General features: G+C 38.6%; 1 protein-coding gene across 3 annotated transcripts; it reads left to right on the forward strand.

Annotated features, from left to right (window-relative positions):
• Positions 1-2,624: 2,624 nt before the first annotated feature.
• Positions 2,625-7,370, forward strand: LOC121531911 (insulin gene enhancer protein ISL-2A). Of its 3 annotated transcripts, none has more exons than XM_041837459.2 (6): positions 2,625-2,837; positions 3,218-3,407; positions 3,899-4,158; positions 4,951-5,234; positions 5,380-5,547; positions 6,666-7,370. In XM_041837459.2, the coding sequence occupies exons 1-6, from the start codon at positions 2,780-2,782 to the stop codon at positions 6,780-6,782; spliced, it is 1,077 nt and encodes a 358-aa protein (XP_041693393.1). In that variant the 5' UTR covers positions 2,625-2,779; the 3' UTR covers positions 6,783-7,370. The 3 variants fall into 3 exon arrangements, with proteins under 3 accessions (XP_041693393.1, XP_041693395.1, XP_041693396.1); XM_041837461.2 differs by having other exon boundaries at positions 3,944-4,158; XM_041837462.2 differs by lacking the exon at positions 2,625-2,837 and having other exon boundaries at positions 3,320-3,402.
• Positions 7,371-11,857: the final 4,487 nt, after the last annotated feature.

Here is an 11,857-nt window from a genome sequence, read left to right on the forward strand (position 1 = left end):
AATATTTGGGGGCGTGGTTTGCACGCAGTTCTTTTTTTGCAACCATTACTGAGTGTCATTCCACTTCCAATTTAAGGGTTCTGTTATGCCCATTTTTGTTTTATCTTGTACAGTGATGAAGTCTTTAAAAATAATTAAATAAGTGCATGTGACATATGAGAAACGTATATATGTAGGCCTATTACTTACAGTATATAAAATATAGGCCTATGTATGATAGCAACAACTTGGTTGTATTTCTGATACAATGAATCATGTTCCCTAAATACCTTTAAGGCTTGAACACTATACAATTTATGCACTGAATTAAGTGTCATAAATAAATTATAAATATATAAATTCCTATTAAATAGCAAAGGCGCATAGGCCCAATGTGGGCAGCCTACATGGGGCCAATGTTTGAGCCCGCAATGGGCCCACATCGTGCCAAAGTGGACATGTTTACTGGGTAAGTGCAATAAGGGAGAACTTTACACCCAGGCAAAAGCTCAGTGTTATCTTAGATCTTAAACTGTAGGCAATTTTGAATGCACACTGGGGAAACATTTGTTGAATCAACGTTGTTTCCACATCCTTTCAACCAAATAAATATATGTGATGAAGTTGAATCAACATGGAAAACTGATTGGATTTGCAAAAAGTCTTAAATGTAAGGGCATTTCGAATTTTTTTCACCAAACTTTTAAACTAAATCCAATGACATTGTGATTTTTTTTGTTGATTTCACTTTGAAGTCACTTTAGTTGACAACTCAACAAATGTAAATCAAAACTAGAAGTTAAACTGATGTCTATGCCCATTGGGCTGTCTGTCTTAAGTGTTTGATTGCAATCTTGGGACAGGTCTAGATCGTGATGAATAAATGTATAAATGATTGTAGGAATTAGACTTTTAATTTCAATGGGATCATCCGTTGGCTATCTAGGCCTAATAGATAACGAAATAAATGATAAATTAAAAAAATAGGCAGCCTATGAAGACGTTTTCTTTAAACCATGGTGGGATGGATGTCAATAAAATTATGATTTTGATAAACATTAGTTATGCATTGTCAACTCAAATTGGACAGATTTGCGGTTTGAATTGCAATTTATTCCATATAGCCTATTCAATTTGTGAGTTTTGTTTTGTGATTGACTGGCCTATATGTCTATAAATGCAATTGCTTTGAAATATAAAGCATTTAATGGATTAGGGTAATCATAATGATTGGTAAACGTTTTCTTATAATAATAATAATAATATGCCATTTAGCAGACACTTTTATCCAAAGCGACTTACAGTCATGTGTGCATACATTTTTTTACGTATGGGTGGTCCCGGGGATCGAACCCACTACCCTGGCGTTACAAGCGTCATGCTCTACCAATTGGCCTATCTATTTCTAATGCAACTTTTTTGCTCAATATTTATTTAAACGGCTTTGGAATGAAACTCAAACAATGCTTCAAATAAGAAAATATGTTTTGTTTTTTTTGATTCATTGTTGTCTCCATGAACGACATCGACATCCTTATATCCTAATTACATTTGTAACTTAAAATAATTTGTATCTGTATTTGTATCTGGGGTGAGGGTCAATGTCAAAGTTGAGGTTCGAGACACGGTCACAGTTTGATTTTCGGGAGAAGGTTGATGTTGCCACATGGCCTTTTGAATAAAGACATCTTGAACAAATAAACCGGTAATCTGATATCATGCATTTCTTCGCGATAATTTATTTATTTATAGCACATGCACAAAAGTGGATGGATTTTCCATTTCAAAACGTGTCTTAAAACGTACTGAAAACGGTATCTAAAGATTTATTTATTTATATATTCGGACAATACTAATCGAATTTGAATTTGGATTATACAACATTGCAGAATGGGAACATTTATTTGAGTAGTCAGTTCAGGAAATGCATGTCAAAATTGCTTCGTCATTTACTATTTTGGAGGGATTTGGTTTGCTTTTTATAAATTGACTACATAATACTATTGACGAAAGAATGTAGCTGTTATTGAAAACATAAACAACAAAATGGTCCTTTCTGCTCCTTTTCCAGTAGAGGGCTCACTCATAGAACACTCTCATAGTTCTCTATGAGGTTTCTAGTCTAATCTTACCTTTTGAAACCCAGGCTTTCAATATGATTATGCAATGCATATATATATATATATATATATATATATATATATATATATATATATATATATATTTTTTTTTTTATTTTATTTTTTTGGTCACCAGGAAAAAATATTATAATAAAAATAATAATATTTTAAATATATAAATAATCATCATCAGATAATCATTATCACAATAATAAGTCTAGAAGCATAATCCTAACAATAAAGTTTCACTTTCCACTCAACATATGTGTGAAATAAAACTGTTTTTAGTTTAATAAAATGTGTCTTATCATTATATGATGCAAAAATAGTACCATCAAAACTACAAAATGACATAACTCAGTTTCTAATAGCTTTTAATTACATTTAGAACTTTTCTTCCACTTTCATGCTTTTCAAACAAAAAAGCAAACACAGGCTTGGACCAAAAAAAAATGGAGGGGTCAATGTTGATCTAGTATTGTTTCATAGTCAAAGACTTTGCATAGTTTACCCCACCCCAAACGCACAGAGGTCCAGGTTTGCATGTGACGTCACTCTGCGCGTGGGACATTGCTCTTTTCCCACCTCTCACTCGAGGAATAGAAGTTGTCAGGCAGGAACGGGACGGGGCAGTCTCCCACTCCATTTCTTCAGCTATCGGCCTGCACTATCCCTCCTGTATGGTGGATATTATATTCAATTCTTCTTTCTTGGGTGATATGGGGGATCATTCCAAAAGTAAGTAAACATTTGCGTCTCTCTTTTTTTTAAACTTTAACCCAGGCACATTTATGATTGATTTTATCATTAATAATATTGGGCTACTATTGAAACATTGTATGTACAATCCTATGCATATGTTTAGCGTTAAACAGACCCAGTGAATCGAAAGCAAGGCCTTTATCGTTGGTAATGGTGATATGAATACATTTTAGTAGAGGTCTATGGTCAGTTTTAAGCGTAGGCTACGGCCCTTCATTCTGGAAATGACAAGGATGACAGAACAGGACAAGCTGCATTGACAGGCGACAGAGTGGACACAACACAAAGCGAGTATGTCTGGGGGATTACATGGGTGTACGTGGTGGTAGCATAAATATACAATGTGTATTCCACAGAGAAGTCTGGAATCGCAATGTGTGTGGGCTGTGGGAGTCAGATCCACGACCAGTACATCCTGCGGGTCGCCCCGGACCTGGAGTGGCATGCTGCGTGTCTGAAGTGCGCGGAATGCAGTCAGTACCTGGATGAGACGTGCACTTGCTTCGTCCGAGATGGCAAGACATACTGCAAAAGAGATTATGTAAGGTAGGAGTTGACTAACTTTCCTCACTAACGTTATTTCAGAGCTTTGGAATGTCCAAAGGCCAAAATTGTGATTTGATTTAGCTACTGTACAAGAAAGTGGAAATGTATTAGAAGCTTGTTGACATTAATGCAAAAAAGGATCTATATGAGACACAATAGCATATAGGCTAGTCAAAGTTTCTGTTTGTTAAAAAAATAATAAAAAATAAATAAAAAAGTTGTCTTATCGTAGGCATGTTTTTGGGATGATTTGAGCCTAATGTTTTATGATTGGAAAGAAAAGTGTGTAATATATAGGCCTAGTAGGTACAATATGAATTCCCAAACTGTTTTGATGATTTTTTTGTGGATGATGGCTATCCTTGAAATACATTTGACTTACTCAGCCAGGATCATAGACATTAAAACCAGGCAAGGATGCGTGAAGCCATTCCTGCTATATGCCCATGCATTATAACATATTGAGACCAATATTCCTATGTCCTTTTCAGATTATTTGGGATTAAATGTGCAAACTGTAACATTGGCTTCTGCAGCAGCGATCTGGTGATGAGAGCTCGTGACAACGTGTACCACATGGAGTGTTTTAGGTGCTCGGTTTGCAGCAGGCATCTCCTGCCGGGGGATGAGTTCTCTCTGCGGGACGAGGAGCTGCTGTGTCGGGCTGATCATGGTTTACTGATGGAACGGGCCTCAGCGGGAAGTCCCCTAAATCCGGGAATTATTCACTCCAGGTCTCTTCATATTGCAGGTCAGTAAAATAATAATGGTGGTAATAATAATAGCGATAGTATAATATTAATAACAACGTTAATAACAACTAAAGGATATAATATAATAATAGTATAATTATTATTATTCTTGTCTGTATAATTGTCCTTTCACTGAGCAAGTTTGCAGACTTTTAAGCCTACTAGTTTATTAAATTACATTAATTGGTAGACTAAACAAAGTACAGCCTATTGTGTGCTGTTTTTATCTATTACATTTGTTCAATTATTAGACTAAAATGTAGCCTATCTAAATGCGTTTATTTCGAAAACAATAAAGGTAACATTTAGGCTGTGTGAAGGGGGTATTCTGCAATGGTCGATATATTTTTGGTAATTTAGCCTATATAGGCCTACTGAACGTTTAGAGTTTGTAGGTGTGAAGTTAGAAGAAGAGAGAATAAAAGACATCGATCGAAACATAGGGCTAATTCTACAACAGAAAAATTATTAATGTTATTTCAATGTATTTTTTAAAAATATATATGTAGTTCACAAGTATGTTTTTTGAGTTAGTAGCCTATTTGCAAGGAGATGCAAACCTATATAGCCTATAGGTTTAATTAAAGTTTAACAAAGCATCTAATTACTTAGGCTATCACAAAATTACATGATTAGACTCCCAGTAGTATAATCGTTAGCCTATTATTAGCTGAATAGGGAGAAGAAGGGTATCATCAGCCATTTTCCTTTTCGATGCATTTCTAAATTGGGATCAGTCAGTGGAAATTCAATTTTCAAAAGGTATTTCCTTTTGAATATTTGTCCGACAGATCCTGTGTCCGTTCGACAGCCTCCTCATCGGAACCACGTCCACAAGCAGTCTGAGAAGACCACTCGGGTGCGAACAGTATTGAACGAGAAGCAGCTCCATACCCTGCGGACCTGTTACAATGCCAACCCAAGACCAGACGCACTTATGAAAGAACAATTGGTTGAGATGACCGGTCTTAGCCCAAGGGTCATCAGAGTTTGGTTCCAGAACAAACGTTGTAAAGACAAGAAGAGATCGATATTCATGAAGCAACTTCAACAACAGCATCACAGCGATAAAACGGTGAGGTTATTGAGACTTTCCAATGCAACATAAACATTTTGGTCTACTAAAAAGAAAGGTGCAATTTAATGGAGCGTGCCAAAATGTTGAGACAACCAGATGGTGGTGAGATGTTTGTTGTGATACATTTTCGTTTTCTCTGTAGAATCTTCAGGGGCTGACGGGTACGCCTCTGGTGGCAGGCAGTCCAATTCGACACGACAACACGGTCCAAGGGAACCCAGTAGAGGTGCAGACTTACCAGCCCCCATGGAAGGCCCTGAGCGAGTTCGCCTTGCAGAGTGACCTGGACCAGCCAGCCTTCCAGCAGTTGGTAGGCACCCACACGAAAAAGAAAAAGAGAGCTGCACACTCTAGACACACATACACACACAAACAGACACGAGAATTTTGAAATAAATGAATGTTTATTCACGAAGCTAAACACCATCCACTGTATCTCAATTCAGATTAGAGACTGCTGCTTTAGTCACTCAATCAATTTCTAAATAGTAAATTAATGCTTCTAAGCATTACATTCAAATGCTGATCGATTTACATTATGGGCTGTAATAGGCTACACAAATTCTTATTGACATAAATAATCTTTGTATTGGACTTAATCGAAACATAACGCCTGTATCACACGAAGCAATTTGTACCCAATTTCTGCTGAAAATGTTTTTTTTAAACCTTTATTTAATTAGGCAAGTCAATGCAAGTTGCAAGTGACATCATCTAGAGCAACTTTTCTGATACAATTCAAACGCAATTGAAATTGCATGCAACATCCAATCCTGTCATAAATCACGTCATGGTTTCATAAAATGATTTGTTTGGTAATTGTAACAGCATCGATAGACAAACTGCTATCTGTACAATTTAGCTAACTAGCCAAAATGTTGCCTATTTGCCAACCATGTTTTAACAATATAGCTAACTTGGGTAGCTAACCAAGCTAGGGATGACTAGCCAGTTCATGTTGAACCATTTCAGTTGAAACTGGACAGAGAATGGTCTGGGTTCACTTCTAAAATGACATTTATTGTCTGCCAGACCATGTACATAACCCATGACTAGCCATGATGTCTAGAATGTATACATACCCCATTTGGCATGTATTTTCTGTCTCGGTTTGCAACAGCACTGACAGCTGTGTTGACATGACAACTGGTTGGAGTCCTGAACAGAACGATATGAGTTCTGCTCACTGATTGGACATTGCATACAATCAGTTGCATGAAATAGGATTGATTTCTGTCTTGTGATGCAATGCAACTAAGACACACGGAGCAACAGGGGGGTGACACACGGAGCAACATACATTGCGTCCAGATTGCTTCGTGTGGCATCGGCTTTAGGGTCCATATTAATAGGCTATACAATAAACACTTTTTTTGTTGCAATATTGGGGAGGAAACAACGCTTATTAAACACTTGTTTCCATCGCAGGTGTGTTTTTCTGAATCGGGCTCCATGGGTAACTCCTCGGGCAGTGATGTGACCTCCTTGTCGTCGCAGTTGCCGGACACCCCGAACAGCATGGTAGCGAGTCCGGCAGACACGTGAGACCAGCCCAACAGGTCGTTTCGAACCCCAGCATGCTCCCGCGTGTCCTGCATGAGAACTGGCCAGCTCACAGCATGGATAGGGAAATGATTTAATCTTATTTAAAGAACAATATCGTTGGAATGGTCTACGAGGATACCAATTGTTCACGGATGGACCTGTCCACAGCATTGTTCGGGATCAGATGAATTTCAAGGTACCAGTGTGACAACCAAGGCCTATAACTAAAACAGAGTCTGAGCTTCGGATCCTACATGGTTGGACATACTTGAGGATTATATCTACAAACATTCAACTTTATTATGAGCCACTGACTTATAATGTACATATCAGAACATTATCCATAGTGGCCAACACGGCCATCATTGTATAGTTTCATCTAAGTTTCTTATGCCGGGTTGGGATCATATGGAGCCCCATGTCTCTGTAGATGTGCATGATTTCTAGAGATGATGAATATCAAGTCTTGTAAAATATTGTAATTAAGTGGATGAGATACAGATTGTTTGAGCCTTTTAAGAAAAAGTAAGTTATTGTTATTTATTGTGAGGAAAGACAGGCAATCTTAATAAACCCCTATTAATTGTTTCATGTTTAATGAACTGCATGCGAAAACTCTGCAGTAATTCATTAAAATATTCACCGAAATTTCAATTGACAAAATAAATCACTTTATATATTTATGAAACGGCTATTTCAGCACTTTATGGTGGGTTTAGGCCTAATTTAAAGTATGTAGCTTTTAGGATGAAAAACGTCAGACTTATAATAGGCCTATATAAATCACTGATTTGATGTCAGTTTAGAGGACCCTATTTCTGAAAATCGCTTGGGTTGTTAGACAAAATCAATTTGTAAACTTGTAATTTTAATTGTATTGGCTATTCAAAATGGATAAAGGAGCAGCATCATAGCGGGTCAAATTCAAGCGTTTGAGGCCTGTTAATCACTAATGAGGCCAAATTGTTCATTGAATTGGCCTCCACATATGGATTTGCGATGTGATCATTCCAGTTTCACAAGTCTAGACAGAGGACAGGGCTAGGCGGCTCCTTATCTATGCTTGGCATCACCTGCAAACGATACATTGAATGGAACCACAACAAACCCACCTCTCTGTCGCTGGATTCAGTGCCAAAGGGGACTCCCACCCTGCGAACGCATTCTGGAGTGTCTTGGGTTTATTTTCATTTCAGCCGGAATCCCGGAATGGAATAGCCTCTGGACATGGAGTACGTCAAGCTTGCCTACGACTGACATATAGCCAACTAGACATCAACAATTTGTTGTCGAGGATGAACTTTCTGAACAGAGGATGCAATAGCAGTCTAACCTATTTATCACGACCTGAAACAGCAATTGAAAGAAACATAGTAGGCATGTGACGTCTGGCATCAAATCAAAAAGCCATTAGGTCTATACTCTATCTTGCCATGTCAATTATGTCAATAATCGCTATGCATCCAGTAGCCTACTGACTAATAAATCCAGGTTTCCTGCCATTATACTCCACCTAATTATTCGTCTGGAAATATTTCATTATCGTAGTTAAAAACTCAGATATTTTAGAAACAAAGCATATAGCGTGTTCGAGATACTGGCCTAATCAAATTAATCGCAATTTAAACCTTATTTAGGCCTAATACACATTCATAATTCACTTTAGAAATGTTTTGTATATAAAAGAAGGCAATGTCTAGAATAAAGGTTTAAAAAAGGAGTCGCACAGAAAATAACAGCATAATTTCCCTTTTATCAGATAATTATATAGATAGTTTACAAATCTACATCTCACAATCTCCATCTAAATAGGCTAGCTGTATCCGATACACATCATTAGCCCAAACAAAAGCATCGTTAATCCACTGTTGCGCCACCGATGCGAAAATAGATAGCCTACTGTAATTTCCTCCTGAGGCATTTCAGGACTTCACCCTACGGATAACAAATGATTGGAATTTAATTTCCCATACTAAAGTCATCAATTGTCCTAAACAATGGACTCAAAGCATATAACATGCTGTATAAATAATTAGGCTACTCTACAGGTTGATGCATAAACAATTGGGGTATAGTGGTCCTCTGTAGCTCAGCTGGTAGAGCACGGCGCTTGTAACGCTAAGGTAGTGGGTTCGATCCCCGGGACCACCCATACACAAAAAAAAAAAATGTATGCACGCATGACTGTAAATCGCTTTGGATAAAAGCGTCTGCTAAATGGCATATTATTATATTATTATTTACTTCTTCAGGGAAATAATAGGCCTACTTTTCAAGCACCTGGTAGGCACCCAACCTAGACAAGGGCGGATTAAGTGATTTGGAAGACCCAGGCAGATGCCAGTCTGAGGCCCCGCCCAGAGCAGTCTCTAGCCTTTGTGGGCCCTAAGAGAGATTGGAGGTCGGGGGCCCCCAAAATGCGCCCTTCGGTAATTTAGCCATGATTACAAGGTTTAGATAGCTGGCTAGATCATCAATTTACCTAGCAATCTATAAAATGTCAGCTGACATGGGCTAATTGAGTGACTGTCAGTGAATGACATAAGAGAAAAACTGCTGCACTCCCAAATTTCTAAATTGCAACCTTGTGTATTCTACTATTCTAACTCCCAACGGTAAGTTGAGACCCCGACTGAGTTCCTACATTTTTTATTCACGAGGCCCCCGATGATGTGAGGCCCCAGGCAATTGCCTAAAGGGTAAATCCGCCACTGACCGTAGTAGCGCTTGCAGGTGAATTTCAGAACTTTGCCGGAGAGCATAAGTTTATCACAGTATGCAAAGTGCATGAGTAATGTTTTATGCATTTACTATCCCTTAATATGAGACCTCTTAAAAGTTGAAGAGATGCTTGGCATGTAGGAAATGCTCAACAGCAGTTACAATGAACACTTGGTAACATTGTGAGAATATACCCTGCCCTGTATCGGTTTACACACACACTGAAAATAATTATTAAAATTGTGCATTCATTTATATGAACGTTTTCTTTCTAAAAAACTATCCACTGGTAAGCCTCCTTGCTGGGAGCTATGACATACAGTGCTGAAAGTCTACACACCCTTGCACTGTTCTCACATTTTTACACTTTAAATTTAAAACCAAAAAAGGGATTAAATTAGCATTTCCCCCAACTGATCTACACAACCTACTCAACATTTTCCAAGTAAAATATATTCATAGAATTGTTCTGAAATGAATAAAAAACTAAAAACTAAAGTTTTGATTGTGAAGATCTTCACACCCCCTGCTGTGGCACATCAAAATAAGCTCAGGAGCAAATGTTTTCATAGAAAATCACAATTTGTTGAAGGAGGTCCATGTGTTCGCAAAAGTGGTTCTCATGATTTCAGAACAACTTCCCCCGTCTCTGTATGGTCCCTCAATTGGAGGGTGAACGTCAAACAATGATTCATCCTCAGAGCCACCAATGTGCTTTAAAAGTATGTCTGGGATACATTTTCAGACAGGCATAGATCAGGGGAGGTTAAGAAATAATTCCAAGACACTGAATATTCCTTTGAGCATGGTCAAGTATGGTAATTAATCTGTGGATGGTGTATCATATCACCCAGACACTGCAAAGATCTGGCCATCCTTCCTAATGGAGCTGCGAGAGAATGGAAACTACTCAGGGACATCCCTATGATGCACTCCAGGCTCTTTTCCCCCTAATTTACTTAACAAAGGCACACCTCAATAGGTGGTCCAGGTGGTCCTGTGTGGCTCAGTTGGTAGAGCATGGCACTTGCAACGCTAGGGTTGTGGGTTTGATTCCCACGGAGGACCAGTACGAAAATCTATACACACTACTGTAAGTCGCTCTGGATAAGAGTGTCTGCTAAATTACGAAAATGTATGACATGGCACAAGTGTGTGTGTGGGAATCTTTCCTCTTTGGTCTTCTATTGTTCCCGCAAGCAAGGGGGGAGGCCGATGACATCACATCAGACCAACTCCTTGAAGTTGTGTCCAAAACAACAAAAACACTATTTGGGTAATTTTGTTATACCCTTAAAGACATCCTCCTGCAATTTATGGACTTTTACTGTTGAAAAGCGATATCCCAAGTATAAATACAGTAAAGCACACACACACTAAAGGGTAAAAAATATATATGTTTTCAGCACAATAGTGTTTTTTAGACAACTGGAAACTTCAAGGAGTAGGGCATTCAAGGTTTTGGTCTGATGGGAATCCGTGATGTCATCGACCTCCCCCCTTGCTTGAGGAACAATATAGGACAAAAGGCCCACCCCCCACTTGTGCCATGTCATGATTTATCTGAACCACCTAATGAGATGTGCCTTTTGTAAATCAGGTGTTAAAATGAGGTGAAAAGGAGACTGGAGTGTCATTTTAAGTGTGTGTACATGACAGTACACAGTGCATTTGGAAAGTATTCAGACCCCTTTACTTTTTCCACATGTTGTTACGTTATAGCCTTATTCTAAAATTGATTAAATCGTTTTTTTTTCTCACTCAATCTACACACAATACCCCATAATGACAAAGCAAAAACAGGTTTTTAGGAATGTTTGCAAAAAATAAAAAAATAAAAAACGTAAATATTTCATTTACATAAGTATTCAGACACTTACTCAGTACTTTGTTGAAGCACCTTTAGCAGCGATTACAGCCTCGAGTCCTCTTGGGTATGACGCTACAAGTGTGGCACACCTGTATTTGGGGAATTTCTCCCATTCTTCTCAAGCTCTGTCAGGTTGGATGGGGTGCGTCGCTGCACAGCTATTTTCAGGTCTCTCCAGAGATGTTCGATCGGGTTCAAGTCCAGGCTCTGTCTGGGCCACTCAAGGACATCCAGAGACTTGTCCCGAAGCCCCTCCTGCGTTGTCTTGGCTGTGTGCTTAGGGTCATTGTTCTGTTGGAAGGTGAACCTTCGCCCCAGTCTGTGGTCCTGAGCGCTCTGGAGCAGGTTGTCATCAAGGATCTCTCTGTACTTTGCTCCATTCATCTTTCCCTCGATCCTGACTAGTCTCCTAGTCCCTGCCGCTGAAAAACATCCCCACAGCATGATGCTGCCACCACCATGCTTCACTGTAGGGATGGTGCCA

This window comes from Coregonus clupeaformis, chromosome 19, assembly GCF_020615455.1.
Source record: "Coregonus clupeaformis isolate EN_2021a chromosome 19, ASM2061545v1, whole genome shotgun sequence".
NCBI lineage: Eukaryota > Metazoa > Chordata > Actinopteri > Salmoniformes > Salmonidae > Coregonus > Coregonus clupeaformis.